The sequence below is a fragment of the Carcharodon carcharias genome, chromosome 16 (assembly GCF_017639515.1).
Source record: "Carcharodon carcharias isolate sCarCar2 chromosome 16, sCarCar2.pri, whole genome shotgun sequence".
Lineage (NCBI taxonomy): Eukaryota > Metazoa > Chordata > Chondrichthyes > Lamniformes > Lamnidae > Carcharodon > Carcharodon carcharias.
Window position 1 is genome coordinate 114,072,913 of NC_054482.1, and position 17,190 is coordinate 114,090,102.

Sequence of the window (17,190 nt, forward strand, 5' to 3'; positions counted from 1 at the left end):
GAGGCCATTTGGCCCATCGAGTCTCCACCGACATGTGAGAAAGGCCTGACCTACCTACCTAATCCCATTTACCAGCACTTGGCCCATAGCCTTGAAAGTTATGATGTGCCAAGTGCTCATCCAGGTACTTTTTAAAGGATGTGAGGCAACCCACCTCCACAACCCTCCCAGGCAGCGCATTCCAGACCCTCACCACCCTCTGGGTAAAAAAGTTTTTCCTCACATCCCCCCCTAAACCTCCTGCCCCTCACCTTGAACTTATGTCCCCTTGTGACTGACCCTTCAACTAAGGGGAACAGCTGCTCCCTATCCACCCTGTCCATGCCCCTCATAATCTTGTACACCTCCATCAGGTCGCCCCTCAGTCTTCTCTGCTCCAACAAAAACAACCCAAGTCTATCCAACCTCTCTTCATAACTTAAATGTTTCATCCCAGGCAACATCTTGGTGAATCTCCTCTGCACCCCCTCCAGTGCAATCACATCCTTCCTATAATTTGGCGACCAGAACTGCACACAGTACTCCAGCTGTGGCCTCATCAAGATTCTATACGACTCCAGTATGACCTCCCTACTTTTGTAATCTATGCCTCAATAAATAAAGGCAAATGTCCCATATGCCTTTTTCACCACCCCACTAACATGCACCTCTGCCTTCAGAGATCTATGGACACACACGTTCCTCAGAACTTCCTAGTGTCATGCCATTCATTGAATACTTCCTTGGCAAATTACTCCTACCAAAGTGTATCACCTCACACTTATCAGGGTTAAATTCCATCTGCCACTTATCTGCCCATTTGACCATCACATCTATATCTTCCTGTAGCCCAAGACACTCAACCAAACTGTTAACCATCCAGCTAATCTTTGTGTCATCCGCAAACTTACTAATCCTACCCCCCAACATAGTCATCGATGTCACTTATATAAATGACGAATAATAGGGGACCGAGCACAGATCCCTGTGGTATGCCACTGGACACTGGCTTCCAGTCACTAAAGCATCCTTCTGTCATCACCCTCTGTCTCCTACAACTAAGCCAATTTTGAATCCACCTTCTCAAATTACCCTGTATCCCATGTGCATTTGCCTTCTTTATAAGTCTCCCATGTGGGACCTTGTCAAATGCTTTGCTGAAATCCATATAAACTACATCCACTGCACTACCCTCACCTACACACCTGGTCACCTCCTCAAAAAATTCAATCAAATTTATTAGACATGACCTCCTTCTGACAAAGCCATGCTGACTATCCCTGATCAAACCTTGCCTCTCCAAGTGGAGATAGATTCTCTCCTTCAGAATTTTCTCCAATAGATTCCCTACTCACTGATCTGTAGTTCCCTGGCTTATCTCTACAACCCTTCTTAAATAGTGGAATCATATTAGCTGTTCTCCAGTTCTCTGACACCTCCCCCGTGGCCAGAGAGGAATTAAAAATTTGGGTCAGAGCCCCAGCGATCTCCTCCCTTGCCTCCCTCAGCAGTCTGGGACACAAATCATCCAGACCTGGAGATTTGTCCTCTTTTAAGCCTTCCAACACCTCCAATACCTTGTCACTTCCTATATCAATTTGCTTAAGAACCTCGCAGTCCCTCTCTGGGAGTTCCATACCTTCATCCCCATTCTCTTGGGTGAAGACGGATGTTCAACACTCTACCGATGTCCTCAGGCTCCACCCATAGATTTCCCCCTTGGTCCCTAATGGGTCCACTCTTTCCCTGGTTATCCTCTTCCCATTATACTTATGGAATATCTTGGGATTTTCCCTACTTTTACCAGCCAGAGCTTTCTCATATCCCCTCTTTGCTTTCCAAATTGCTTTCTTAAGCTCCACCCTGCACTGTCTGTACTCTACTAAGGCCTCCGCTGATTTGCTTCCCTTGTACCAGCTAAAAGCCTCTCTTTTCCTTCTCATTGTATCCTGAATATCTCTGGTCATCCATGGTTCTCTGGGCTTGTTACTCCTTCCTATCACACTAGAGGGAACATGTTGAGCCTGTACCCTCCCCATTTCCTTTTTAAATGCCCCCCATTGCTCTTCAGTAGATTTCTCCACAAGTAGCCTTGGCCAGATCCCCCCAGTCCACCTTGGCCAGATCCTGCCTTATTTTACTAAAATCCGCTCTCCCCCAAACCAAAATATTTTTTTGCAACTTGTTTATTTCTTTGTCCATAACAAGCTTAAACTGTACCATGTTGTGGTCGCTATCACTAAAATGCTCCCCCACCACCACCTCCGCCACCTGTCCGGCTTCATTCCCCAGAATTAGGTCCAGCAATGCACCATCCCTTGTTGGACCCTCAACATATTGACCTAAAAAGTTCTCCTGTACACATTTCAAGAAATCATTACCTGTCTCACTCATAGGCACTTCCTCCTGTTCCTCACTGCTGACCAAAACAGACAACCCTATTCTAAGAGACATGACCATCTTCTGGAACAAAGTGTCCAGGTATTTCAGCCCCTCCCTTATGTTGCACAGTGTCTGATCTGGAATTCCTTAAGCTGCTTACACTTCCTGCAGACATGTTTGCCCTGGATCACCTTGGCATCCAAAAGCACCCACATTCCAAAGCTGCAACATAACACCTGTCCTGCCATTGTTACTTATTTTATTTAGTTAACTTAATTTTATTACTCACTTAATTAACTTAGAATAATTCCAATGTATAGCACACCCCTTTCCCCCATGCACCAAATTCCCACGTGAACCGAATTCGCTACTCACTCAGTCTCCATCTCCCTCCGGTGTAATTGCTTGACTCTTCACGCACCCTTAATGATTCCTGCTATTTGGGGAATCTAGGACAGATATTGCAGGAGTGAAATGAGGAAAGACTTCTACACACAAAGGATAATAGAAGTTTGGAATTCTCTTCCCTAAATGACAATTGATGGCAGGTCAGTTACTAATTTTAAATCTGAGATCAATAGACTTTTATTAACCAAATGTATTAAGGACTGTATTGCAAAGGCTGGTATATGAAGTAAGGTTTCAGATCAAGCATGATCTCATTGAATGGAACAGTCTCGAGGGGCTAAAGAACCCGTTTCTGTGTCTACATACATGATCCATGTCTGTAATCTGTATAGATCATACATGGATGAACATGGGTGAACTGAATGGCCTTGCTTTTTTAATTCCTTGTTGGGATGTAGATATTACAGCCAAGGACCAGCATTTATTTCTCATCCCTGGTTGGGTCATCTTTAACTGTTGAAGCCTATTTGATGAAGGTAAGTTGTTTATACAACTGAATGGCTTGCTTATCCATCGCAGCAGCCAGCTAAAGATTCAACCACATTATTATGGGACTGAATCACATTTAGACCTAGGTCAGGTAAGGACAGCAGGATTCCTTCTGTAAAGGGCTTTATTGAATCAGTTTAATTATTACAACAATGCACCAGCTTCAAGGTTACTCTTACTGCTATCAGCTCCTGATTTTAAAAACTGAATTCTCCAACTTCCGTTGTGTGACTTGATGTGACATCCATTGTATTGTTGATTCAAGCCTCTAGTTTACTCATCCAGTAACATAACGAATCTAACTTCTCTTTTGCTCTTTCTTTCTTAATTGTGCTATTATATTCCAATAGAATTTCTATTTTATCTTTAACAGTGTAATTGAAGCATATCCTACACAGGATGGAATAAAATTCATGGTGGACAATGTTGAAACCAGTCTGAGTAACCAAGGAAAGATTATCCAAAGTGAGTAACTCTTTTACAAATGGATAAAATCAGACGCTTCCTAACAATAACAGTGCAGAGTTGGACTATATAGCGCAGAGGTATTGCTTAGTAAAACAGTGGCACCAATTTAAAAATTTGAATATCACTGAAAAGAGAGACATGTTGCCTAAGCTTTACATTTTGCACGCATCAGGACAAACACAAGAATGCCAAATTTCAAACAATCACAACAATTTATACTACAGGAGAAAAGGATAGTAATTGGTTGACACGTTGACCAAAGCGTTGTAATAGAAAAAACAACCAGGAACTATAGACTCCCCAGGCTTCTGAGTAATTCAAAAAAGGCACAAGGCTTAAACACATTTCTTTTGTTTGTGGAAAACCGGACTCTATGTATGAATGTGTGCCACTTGTAGCAAGCGTAAATGAGCCACTTTACCAGCTCTGCTGATTATCTTGCCAGTTGTTCCTAGCAAGTGCTGCAACATACCTCCTGTAAAATGCCCAATCACAGAAACATATTCTAAAATTGTTAGAAAATTCCAGAATAGAAACTTTGGCCAGAATGTGGAAATTGTTATCACAAGGAGTAGTTGTAGTGAATAACACAGATGCATTTAAGGGGAAGCTAGATAAAGACACGAGGAAGAACAGAATAGTTGATGGGATGCAGTAAAGAGGAATGAGAGTAGACTCATGTGCAGGATAGATGGTAGTATGAAGCAATTGGGTCAATTGGCCTTTTCTGTGCTGTACATTCTATGTCATATTAGTCAACAGTTTTTCGCTTCTCGGCCTTTTGGGTAGTCGTGAAGCGATGGCTATAACCAGTCGAGCCCATACCATGGGGTACCTAACACCGTTCGGGTGACGGTTAAGGACAACGAAGGAGGAGCACCTATGGATCGGGCCTTCTTCATCAAGCGGATCCTGTTGAAGGCGTGTGGATTTGAAGTGGAGGAGATCTACTCCCTGCAAGACTTCCCCAGCGCTGGATTTTTCGACGTGACTTTCAAGCATGTGGCAGCTTGCGTCAAGTTCCTGAAGGTGTTTGAGGAGAAGAGAGACCAGCCGGAGATGAAGATCCTGACGGTGGAGCCGCTCTTTGCTCTGCCATTGCAACGGGACTGTGTGGTGACTGTGCATCTCTACAACCTCCATGTCCCTGCCACCGACGTGTTCACCTTCCTCGCCAGGTACCTTGACAAGGTTGGGAGCTACACCGAGGTTAGAGATGCCTTCGGGATTTGGACATGCAAACGCCAGGTCAAGGTCACGCTCAAGACCGATGGTAAGGGAACCATCTTCCACCCTCCTTCCAGCTTCACTATCGGAGGAAGTCGTGGCTACCTTGTCTACGCTGGGCAGCCCAAACTTTGTCACTCATGCGATAAGTCTGTTCATGTGGCGGCCAACTGCAGCGCCGTCCTCTGCAAGAACTGTAAACAGGAAGGGCACCAGACAAAGGACTGCAAACAGATTAATTGCTGCAACCTGTGTGACGAGGCAGGTCACCTCTGCAGGACCTGCCCCAAACGCTGCCTCACTTATGCACAGGCAGCCAAAGCCAACGAGAGGGAAGCAGATGAAATGCTTCGTGTCAATACTACCAAGGACACTTGCAACCCTCCAACCACCAAGGCCCCCAGGGAGAACAACGGGACAAAGGAGGACACAGAGAGAGACAAGGTGGAGGAAAAGATTGAGGCAGCAGACAGCCAATCAACAGCACTGCCCCCTGAACCTCCCACTCCTCAGGAGAGCGAATCAATGGAGGAGGAAGCAGCGGAAAATCAGCAGGGGGATTGCCAGCTGGTGAAGAGAGCCAAAGGGAAGAAGGGGCTAAGAAGGGACCAAGCCACTTCCCAGACAAGTGGCAAGAGGCGTCTCCCATCCGACACGGATGACCAGGGCAGCTGCTCTTCGGACGAAGATGGGCCAGGGTGGCACCAACAGAAGAAGCGGCAAATCTCTAGAGAATTGGAGGATGAGACACCTGAGCTCCAGAACATTGGAGACAATGAGGAGACCAGCGCACCCCAACTTTGCCCACAACCCGAAGAGGCCAGTGTACCACAACCCCAGGAATCTGGGAGCAGTGAAGCGCTCAGTGCACCCCAACTCTGGGAAGCCGGGAGCAGCAACGCCCCAGAGGGGGAGAGGATTGGAGAAGCTTCTCCAACAGAGGACATTTCAAACCCCGCTCTCTGCACGGACCCCCAGATGCCACCCGAGCAGAACATCTCCAATGGGGAGGTTCAGGACGCTTTCCTCAGCCCATCCAAAGTGAGGCAGTTTGTGAACACTATGGGTATGCAGGAGCAGACCAAAGGTCTGGAACTCTTAAAGACAACAGGTTTGGTAAGTGACTAACTGCTTTAAAATGGGTGTAAAGATTGTATCCATAAATGTGTGTAGCATTAAATCTACTACGCGATGTGTTGCGACCTTGGACTACCTTGCCAATGTCAAAGCTGACCTGTTGTTTCTGCAGGAGTGTGCGATACCGCACCTCAGCTCCTACAGGCAATGGTCACGATGGTGGGTCCCATGGGCCATCGATCTGGTCGGGAGGAAACGACTCTCGTTCCTCCGGCCTGGGGATTCTGCCTCGGGGAGGCAGCTTCACCGTCTCCCAGGTTAAAGAGGTGGTGGGCGGGTGCCTCCTCGTAGCAGACGTAATGTACAAGAATGCTCCACTCCGATTAATTAATGTCTACGCCCTGTCACAAGGGGCTGAGCGGCTGGAGGTTTTTCAGCAGCTCCCACTGCTGCTGGCGACCTCCAGGCCAGTCATTCTGGGCGGTGACTTCAACTGCATCATCGATGCGGCTGGACGATCCGGCAGGGCCGACAGCAGATTGGACGCTACGTCCAGATCCCTGATGGAAACAGTTAAGGATGCCAAGCTGCACGACATCTTCAGCAACCCTGCAAACGGACCGCAGCATAGATACACCTGGTCACGGCCAGACAGGTTCGTCTGTTCCAGGATAGACTTCCTGTTTGTGTCCCGTGTGTTCGTAGTCAGATCCACCGACGTCAAGCCAGTGTTCTTCTCTGACCACTGCTTCTGTCACTTACAGGAAGACCAAAGGGTGGGCAGGGGGGCATGGAAGCTAAATTTGCAACTGCTGACCCCAGAGAACATTGAGGAGCTCAAGAGGGATTACAAAGGTTGGAGAACCGTGAAACCCCACTTTGAGTCCCTGACACACTGGTGGGAAGCGATCAAGGGAAACATCAAGAGGTTTTTCATCCTCAAAGGCACCCAGAAAGCTAGAAAGGAACAGAGGGAAATGTCCCGACTCCAGAAAAACATGCAGAATCTACTCCAGCTGCAGTCGATGGGGGTCGATGTCAAGGAGGAACTCCAAGAGGTGAAGAGCCAGCAAGCCTCGTTCTTTGCCTCGGAGGCCTCCAAGATCATCTTCGGTTCCAGAGTCTGCTCCGTGGAGCAGGATGAGACGTGCTCACGTTTCTTCTTCCAAAAGGTACACAGAGAGAGCTCTGTGATCAGCAGCCTGAAGGAAGAAGACAGCTCAGTAAAGTCATCACAGTCCGACATTTTGAGGATCAGCAAATCCTTTTATGCCGGATTGTATGACGTGAAGCCCACAGACAGCACGGCCTCCCAGTCCTTCCTGTCCTCTATCACCGACGACAGTACACGGGAGAGCCTGGACAAACTGCTAACTCCTGACAAACTCACTAAGGCCCTTGAGTCCTTCGAGAAGAGTAAAACTCCCGGAAGCGACGGCTTGCCAGCGGAGTTGTATTCGGCTCTGTGGGACTGGATCAGCCCAGACCTGCAAGAAGTGCACGAGAGTATGCTCCTGGCCGGCAGTATGTCAGAATCCATGAGGAAAGGCATTATCACCCTCATCTACAAGCACGAGGAAAGGGAGGAAATTAGAAATTGGCGACCTATTTCACTGTTGAATGTGGACTACAAGATTCTGTCCAAGGTCATCGCCAATCGGGTCAAATCCGCTCTGGAATTGGTGATTCACCCTGACCAGACCTGCACTGTGCCGGGCAGGAAGATCTCTGACAGCCTCGTGCTGCTCAGGGATACGATTGCCTATGTACAGGACAGGGGTGTGGACACCTGCCTCATCAGCCTGGATCAGGAGAAGGCCTTTGACAAAATATCGCACACCTACATGGTGGATCTGCTCTCCAAATGTGGTTTGGGGAGGGAATTCACAATTGGATCCAACTGCTCTACACTAGCATCAGTAGCGCAGTCTCAATCAATGGGTGGGAATCAGATAGCTTTCCTATTAAATCTGGAGTCAGGCAGGGCTGCCCTCTCTCCTCTGTCCTGTTTGTGTGTTGCATAGGACACTTTGCTGAGTCCATCAGGCAGGATCTGGGCATAAGAGGAGTGACGATCCCAGGTAGTGGAGGCACTCAGGTCAAAGCCTCCTTTTACATGGACGATGTCGCCGTCTTCTGCTCGGATCCCCTGTCGGTGCACAGACTGATCTACATCTGTAACCAGTTCGAACTGGCCTCAGGAGCCAAGGTAAATCGTGGGAAGAGCAAGGCCATGTTCTTTGGGAACTGGGCTGACCGATCCTTTGTTCCCTTCACTGTCAGGGCTGACAGCCTGAAGGTGCTGGGGATACGGTTCGGAGGGACCAGGGCACGCGTTAGAAACTGGAAGGAGCAAGTGTCTATGGTGAAAAGAAAACTGGGCATGTGGGAGCAACGCTCCCTCTCCATTGCGGGTAAGAACCTGGTCATCAGGTGAGAGGCACTCTCGCTGTTGCTGTATGTGGCGCAGGTCCACAGGTCCAGCCCATTCCTCACTCCTGCGTGATGGCGATCACCCGAGCCATCTTTCGCTTTATCTGGAGGTGGAAAATGGATTGTGTCCGCAGGGATGCGATGTACAAGCCTCTAGATAAAGGCGGACAAAACGTGCCCAACATCGCCCTCATACTGATGGCCACCTTTGTGTGCGGCTGCATCAAGCTGTGAGTAGACGCTCAGTATGCAAACAGCAAGTGTCACTACGTGCTGAGGTTCTACCTGTCCCCGGTGTAGCGAAGGATGGGTCTGGCCACGCTGCCGCAGAACATTCCAAGTAGTTGGACCGTGCCGTACCACCTGTCCTTAGTGGAAAAATTTATGCAGAGAAACACCTTTGACCACAAGTCCATCAGGCATGTAACACCCTAGAGGCCCTGCGGGAAAAGTGGATGGTGGATCCTGTGGGATGGTTCCCGAAGCAGACTGTCAAAGTCATTTGGCAGAATGCCTCATCGCCAGAACTTTCCAACAAGCACCAAGACGTAACTTGGCTGGTGGTGAGAAAGGCCCTCCCCGTCAGATCCTTCCAACACGCCAGGAGTCTCACCCCCTCTGCATGTTGCCCTCGAGGTGGCTGTGGTGGGGACAAGACCGTTGTTCACCTCCTTGTGGATTGTGCCTTTGCAAAGAAGGTCTGGAGAGAGATGCAGTGATTTCTGTCGAGGTTCATCCCGAGCAGTTCTGTGACACAGGACTCTGTGCTCTACGGGCTGTCCCCAGGGACACACACCGAGACAAACATCAACTGCAGCCGGAGGATCATCAGCTCGGTGAAAGACGCTCTTTGGTCTGCCCGAAACTTGTTGGTCTTTCCAGCGCAAAGAGTTGTCCCCGACCGAGTGTTGCAGACTGGCACATTCCAAAGTCCAGGACTACGTGCTAAGGGACCCACTAAAGCTTGGGGCAGCCGCCGCAAAGGCACAATGGGGAAAGGTCGCTGTCTAAGACCTTTCTGCCACAGTGCACCGAGGGACCAGGAATTGTTGAGAGCCCCTCGGGCTGTACAGCTCACAATGAATGTCTGCATTGAATAATAGTTGTATTATAATTGAATTGAAGTACCTCAATGTGCAACATGATGTATGTTGATAACTCGAATCCCATTGTCTGATTGTCTACATTGACCATATCGAAATGATTGTAATATTCATTGATTGTATTGATGCACCTTGTGATCCATGTGTAAAAGTTGAATCTGACTGTACTTTTGTGATAGTGATTTTGAAATGTTTTGGGATGTTCTTCCAGATATTTTATGAATAAATTATATTTTTCCAAAAAAATTGGTCAATAGTTTTACATTTTTTTTCAATAAATAGGTTTAACATTTGTAATTCTCTTGAACATTCACTTTAGATGTTCCATTTCCAGAATTCATGAAAATGTCTCATATTGGTGGCTGCAAATGGGAATAGTCAACTCTCAGCAGCTGAAAGATTTAGTTGATCATGTTTTTTTTCTTAGCTCAAGGCATTGTGCAATGAAAATACCTGCCTAGTAAAGAGCTCAACGAGCAACACAATATGCAAGTCTGTGCAAAATGCACATTTAAAGTTGAATAAAGATAAGGACATGTGAACATTGAAACATGGGTCTATTCAACTCCTGAAGCCTGGTCCACCATTCAATTAGATCATGGTTGATATACATCGCAACTCCAATTTCCACCTTAGCTCCATAACCTTTAATATCTTTACCCTACAAAAAAATCTATCAATCTCAGTTTTGAAAATTTCAGTTTTGACAACATTTTGGGGGAGAGTGTTCCAGTTTCCCACGATCCTTAATTTGAGCAAGTGCTTCCTGACAGCCCCCCTTATATAACTAGCTCCCATTTAAACTTATATTCTCTTGTTCTAGGCTCCAGCAGCAGGGGAAATAGTTTTTCTCTATCAATCCTGTCAAATCCCTTATATATATTAGATACCTCAATTAGGCGATCAGATTGTGGAATTTTGTAACACATGTTTGAATAGCTGTTGCAACTAAACATCTCCAGCAAAGTTTCCCCATTTCTAACCAAATTCTTCCATTGACTGAACTTCCTTCAACTCAATCCCAAATGAAGAAATCCTGTTTTCCAAATGATGGAGTTATTGATGTGGAAATAACGTTAGTCTGAATAGGCTGCCACCATCCATTGACGCAACTTCAGTCCATGAGCGTTTCCCTCCACATGTTACTCAGCATCCAGTTTAGTGTCCAATTTACAACCAGCTTCCAGCAAGGGGATTTGAAAGGTCTTTTTACTACGTTCATTTAGTAGCAACAAGTAGTCTATATAAATTGTCAGAAGATCAAATTGTCTGGTTGAACAAATGGATGTCTATCCTCTTCTAGATCTTGTAACTATTCGTCAGAATGGGACTGGAATTAGTTTAGAAGCACCCTCAATCAGTATTGACCAATTGTACTTTGATGGATACAAAGTGCAGGTAACTCATGATTATTAACAAATTACACCTTCAACTATAACTTTAGTGAACTGTAGTTGATATATGGATGTTTTTTGCCTGTGCGTAGGTTGTACTTGATCAGATGATGAGTAAGACGTGTGGTATTTGTGGAATTAATAATGGCGAGCAAAAAATGATGATGCCAAATCAAGAGGAAGCCAGAGATGTTGAGGGTCTTTTTGAATCATGGACATATCCAGGACAATCCTGCACAGATGGTAAGAGAATTACAACTCATTTTAAATCATCCTAATTTCTTCTGGCCCTACAACCCTCTAAGATCTCTGCATTCCACTAATTAATTGCTCCACATTGGCAGCTATACCTTCAGCTGCCTGGTCCCCAAGTTCTGGAATTCTCTCCCTAAATCTCTTTACTTCACTTTCCTCTCTTAAGGCACTCCTCAAAAACTACCTGTTACGGACAGGAGGAGGATTAGTTTAAACAGCCCTGATTTCTCCTCTCACTACCCGTCTGGAAACAGAAAGGTGCTTTTTGATTTTTGACTTCCTCCTTTATAATTGGCGGTGTGTTTTCCCCAACCCCTCAGTTTGGAGTGATCCAATCCTCTACTAATAACACCACAGTAAACACGAGATAAGGTAAAATAAGAGGGTTGGTTTATTTTATGTACACACCACAACGGGAAGGGATTTTGCAACATCCATAGCTTTTTGCATTCATACAATAAAAAAGAGATAAGGCAAAGAAAGAGGTACAAGGTAAGATCACGGTAAGAATAAGAGTTATGGTTTCACCTGAGTCCAGATCCCAGAATCAAAAGTCCAATGATGTATTCCTTCAGAGGTTAGCACGCTGTAACTGCTGCAGGGTAATCCGACTTTCTAGAAGCGAGGATTTGTACAATGGGAGAAAGCACATAGAGATGAATTTTGTCTTGAAGGCACAGATGCAGAAGTTCCAGAGTTCCAGTAGTTCACAGTGTAGATGAGGGCCAGGCATTTCACCTGGAAAGAGCTCTTTCTGCTGCTATCTCTTAGATGTTAAAATGATACACTGCCGTGTGGAACTGAACCGAGGCAATATTACAGGTTCTAGCAGCTTGGGGGAGATCATGCGACATACCTCCCACTTCTTATTTGTTAGGGACATGGACAGGGTGGATAGGGAACAGCTGTTCCCCTTAGTTGAAGGGTCAGTCACAAGAGGGCATAAGTTCAAGGTGAGGGGCAGGAGGTTTGGGGGGTGGCGGGGGAGGTGAAGAAAAACTTTTTTACCCAGAGGGTGGTGACAGTCTGGAATGCACTGCCTGGGAGGGTGGTGGAGGCGGGTTGCCTCACATCTTTTAAAAAGTACCAGGATGGGCACTTGGCACGTCATAACATTCAAGGCTATGGGCCAAGTGCTGGTAAATGGGATTAGGTAGGTAGGTCAGGTGTTTCTCAAGTGTTGGTGCAGACTCGATGGGCCGAAGGGCCTCTTCTGCACTGTGTAATTCCGTGATTCTCCTGGGTGTTGGACAAAGGATGTATTTTCCCAGGTCTGGAATCGTGAACTGTTTAATAGAGGAGTCAAGGTCCCTTTTGGTCGTTTGCAGACAGACTGTCTCCATTGGCCGGAGCCCTGCCTTAGAAATGCAAAGGGAATTGTTGTATTTCTTTGGAGTTTGATTGTCGCAGTAACAGGGGCATTTGCACCTCTTTAATAGATAACAAGATCCCTGCTGGTTTCTGAAGGTCAGAGATTCCTCTGGTAGGAGTCACGACTAGTCAGGGTAAAGCATTGTCCAGTTTTCAAATAAAAAATAATAATTTTATAAAGTAGCCAGGTTGACATAGAAATATATCTGGCTGGGACACAGTACTTTGAGCAAGCTTTTAGTCATCTGCCCTAATATCTCCTTAAGTAGCTCGGTGTCAAATTATTTATTTTAATGTTTAGCATAAAGGGAATTCATAAATACAAGTTGTTACATTTTGTCTCTCAGCCATATTATCTGCATTTTTTCTCTACAACAACACCATACTTTGTTGAATTTCAGATTGCAAAGTTAGACGAAATTTTGTGGAACTAGGAAAAACTGCCCAGTTTGAAGGGCAGGAATTCAAATGTTACTCAGCTGAACCAGTACAACGTTGCCTGGAAGGATGTTCGCCGATTGAAACACTCTCTCGCATTGTCAATTTCCAATGTGTACCAGCCAGTAAGTCTCTAGTACTAAAGTATGTTCTTTAATCAAGAAAAAAAAACAGTAAAATCAAATTTGTGACAAGGAAAAGAGACATTAAATAGTTAGGGAATTCTATTTATTATTATATCGATGAAATTCTCTTGTTTCAACAATGATTAGGATCTGACAAAGTGCACAGATTAACACATTCCTTCGATCCTGTGCGGTTTTAACATGTTAGTTATTGTACTGATTGGGTTTGCCTTCCAATGCACATTCCCTATACTGTATATCACTTATACTTACTGCAGTCTACACGGACATAATTTTTTCAAATCAGTGACAATGAAGAATATGGCATCATTTCTGAACAATATGTGAAATTGAACTTTATATATAGTGAAATTATATAAAAATATATAGTTATTCCCTCTTCCATGACATTAGATATGGGGGTTCGAGACCGAGGGTTTCCCCCTTTGAGGTGGGAGTCAGGAATCAGCTCCTTTCCCCACATTGCCATCTGCCTCTTCAGTGGCCTTGCCCACCCACCATATTTTCACCCTGCAGAATCATGGTCAGCTTGAAGTCAAGTTGCTCGCTCCCAAAGCAGAGACAGAAATGGAGGTGAATGAATGCTGAGGTTGGTTGCTTAAAAGGCCCATCTCCATTTGTTGTTTCATCGGCCCAGTTCTATAGATGAGTGTGAGGCCCGCTAACCCTCAGTCCTCGACACCCCTCACCCCATGCAATTTTAACATGTTATTGTACTGCTTGGGTTTGCCTTGCCAATGTACATTCCCTATACTCATCCCCCATTCCCACCTATGCCTTCTACCTCCATTGGCCTCTCCATATCCCTTCATACCCCCTCACCCCCAATCCCACGCAGTCACCCCCCATAACCCCTCACACCCATATTTGCTCACCCACCCTGCATGCTCACTCACCCAGTATCCCCTATGTACAGAATTCCGGAACCTATAACAAACAACCCTCGATAAAAACATTGAGAAGTCTTTGAGATGCTTATAAAACTGTTCAGATAAATAGTCATTCAAAAACCACTTCAAAAACATTATTACATGCTCATAAAACTGTAAGTATAAACAAAGTCATGGTCCCTTTGACAACTGTGCCAAGCTGAATCCATTAGTGGCATTTGGAGCATGCATAATGAGATTCTGTTGACTGAATTCATCAACAGCCCCTGATGAATTTAATCCATTAGTGGAGTTTCAAGCTCAGCCAAGCATTCAAAATAGGATTCCACTTCACAACTGTGTTACCAAAAACTCCTGAGCTTAATAGATTAAAGCCTTCGAAGTAATTGAAAGAGCTCAGCCATCTGTTCAAGCTTCAAAGCAGGGGAACACACTTCTGAACTGTCACTCAATGAAAAGATTAAATCACAGGGTACAATTGACATTGTCAAATCCAAATAAAACTCTTTAATGTTCTCCAATGCATCAGAATTATCTCCTATGTTCACGATGTTGATAAATATAATAGGCACTTAACTTGTAAGAGCAAGGCTCTATCATCAATCACTCCATTAAAAAGACATTTAACTTCTCTTGCAGCATTTCATTATGACATGTGAAGTTAACACCTTTTGAACTTACCTGTAGAAAGGTTCCCAGGTCCATGGTTTATGACACTTTTGATCTGTTGTGAACTATGCTGCCTTTAGCAGCTGGCCCCAACTCCATCAAAATTGCAAGGGGTCCAAAATGTCTATTCCTGCAATGGAAGTGGAAGATTGGGAGTACTGCATGCAGGCTTACGAACCTCCCCGTTTCATATGCCCCTAAAAATTGACAGCGATTGGAATGGTGACAGGTCTTCCACATGAGGGAACCGCTCACCTTTATCTCTGCCCGCCCGACACAGGTTTGCCCCACGTCAGGATGGTAAAATCCAGTTCCAAGTGTTTACTCTGCAAGTCAAACAAGATCAGAGGGCAAAGATTAATTGGACCAAGACAGAGGAAGGTTATCGGTAAGGGAAGAATGGATAGGATAGACGAGAAGAGGAGGGGTAAAGGTAGAAGTGGAGGTAGCGGAAAGGAGAAGGGAGTGTATTTGGGAAAAGAGGAAGTGAGAATGGGAGGAGAAGGCATAAGAAAGGACAATGGCAATAAGATCAGGGGAACTAAGATGAGGAAGCTACCTCAAGATTCTCTGCTCCTCAGCTTGAAGATCTCTTTTTAATCTGGGAGGGGTTAGATTGACAGAAACCATGTACTTTCTCTTGAGACCTGCCTGCCACCTCAGAATAGTGAAATGTTGGACATATTCACATGGCCCATCTGCCTCCAATCATTTCACCTCCACACCCCACAGTTGGTCACCCAAAATGTCCATCCTTCCATACCAGTCAGAAAGTGAACAATTTTTGAGTGCCAGTCAAACAACCTTTTCCCATCGGTAATATTTTTTATAATTAATCAGCAAAACTTTGCAAAGAAAGTTAAGAACAATAAGAATTCCCAGCAGGGTCTTGGAGAATAATCACTGGCAGGAAAAGTATTTGTTTCTGATTTTAATTCCCTTTGAACACTTTTATTAATAGTTTTAAAGATCATTGGGTAATTCCCGCATCAATCTTGTCTAAATTCAATGACTAGGATTGACTTTATGCTCATAATCTGTATGTAACTATCTTCCACTCACTGCATTTTCCTGGAGAATGTTTTGTGTAATTGGACTCCTGTGTCCTGATGTAAGTTCTGCCCCTCTTCTAACTCATTGGCTGACAATAGATACTCTGAGGCAGACAACACAACGAGTGGGATTTTCCAGCTTCGACACCACAGTCACAGCGGGAAAGGAAAACTTGGGGAGCTGTTAAAAGTCAACGGCTCTCCAAATTTTCCCATCCCATCCCACTCATGGCAATGCCTGCCGGTGTCTGGGCCCCTCTAGCCTGCTCTGCCATTCAACTAGATCATAGCTGACCTTCTACCCTCAATGCCATTTTCCCCTCACTATCCCCATATCCCTGGATATCTTTAATGTCTAGAAATCCATCAATCTCTATCTTGAGTATGCTCAATAACTAATCCTCCACAGCCCTCTTGGGTAGAGAATTCCGAGGATTTACCACCCTTTGAGTGAAGAAATTCCCCCTCTTCTCAGTCCTAAATGACCTGTCCCGTATTCTGATATGGTGTCCCCGGTTCTAGATCCCTCCAAGTCAAGGGAAACATCCTTCCTGCATCTACCCTGTTGAGCCCTTAAGAACTTTGTACATTTCAACGAGATCACCTCTCATTCTTCTAAACTCCAGAGGAAACAGGCCCAGTCTCCTCAATCTCTCCTCATAGGACAATCCCACCATCCCAGGAATCAGTCTGGTGATCCTCTGTTGCAATCTCTCTATGGCAAGTGTATCCTTCCTCAGATAAGGAGACCAGAACTGTACATAATGCTCCAGGTGTGGTCTCGCCAAGACTACACAATTTCAACAAGACATCTTTACTCCTGTTCTCAAATCACCAAGGCCAACATACCATTTGCCTTCTAATAGCTTGCTGTACCTGCATGTTAGCTTTCAGTGACTCATCAACAAGGAAACCCAGGTCCCTTTTGACATCAACACTTCCCAGTCTCTCAACATTTAAGAAATATTCTGCATTTTTGTTTTTCCTACTGAAGTGGATAGCTTCATATTTTTTCACATTACATTCCATCTGCCATGTTCTTGCCCACTCACTTGGCCTGTCTAAATCCCCTTGAAACCTCTTTGCATCCTCCTCACAACTCACATTCCCACTTTTTTTTTGTGTCATCAGCAAATTTGAAAATATTACATTTGTTGCCCACATCCAAATTATTGATATATAGATTATGAATAGCTGAGGCCCAAAGACTGATCCTTGCAGTACCCCATGCGTCAGAGCCTGCCAACCAGAGAATGACCTGTTTAATTCTACTGTTTTCTGCTTGTTGACCAATTCTCAGTCCATACCGATATATTGCCCCCAATCCCATGTGCTCTATTTTTGTTAAGTAACCTCCTGTGTGGGACCTTATTGAAAGCCTTCAGAAAAATGTAATTACCACATTCACC

At 45.2% G+C, this 17,190-nt stretch overlaps 1 protein-coding gene across 1 annotated transcript in view; it reads left to right on the forward strand.

Moving 5' to 3' along the window:
• The window catches only part of LOC121288987 (vitellogenin-like), a 114,724-nt gene that overhangs the window by 94,149 nt on the left and 3,385 nt on the right, over window positions 1-17,190 (forward strand). Inside the window, exons 31-34 of the mRNA XM_041207848.1 lie at window positions 3,632-3,723; window positions 10,870-10,964; window positions 11,053-11,203; window positions 12,988-13,149. Of these exons, the coding sequence (XP_041063782.1) occupies window positions 3,632-3,723; window positions 10,870-10,964; window positions 11,053-11,203; window positions 12,988-13,149 (500 nt within the window). The remainder of the gene's footprint in view (window positions 1-3,631; window positions 3,724-10,869; window positions 10,965-11,052; window positions 11,204-12,987; window positions 13,150-17,190) is intronic.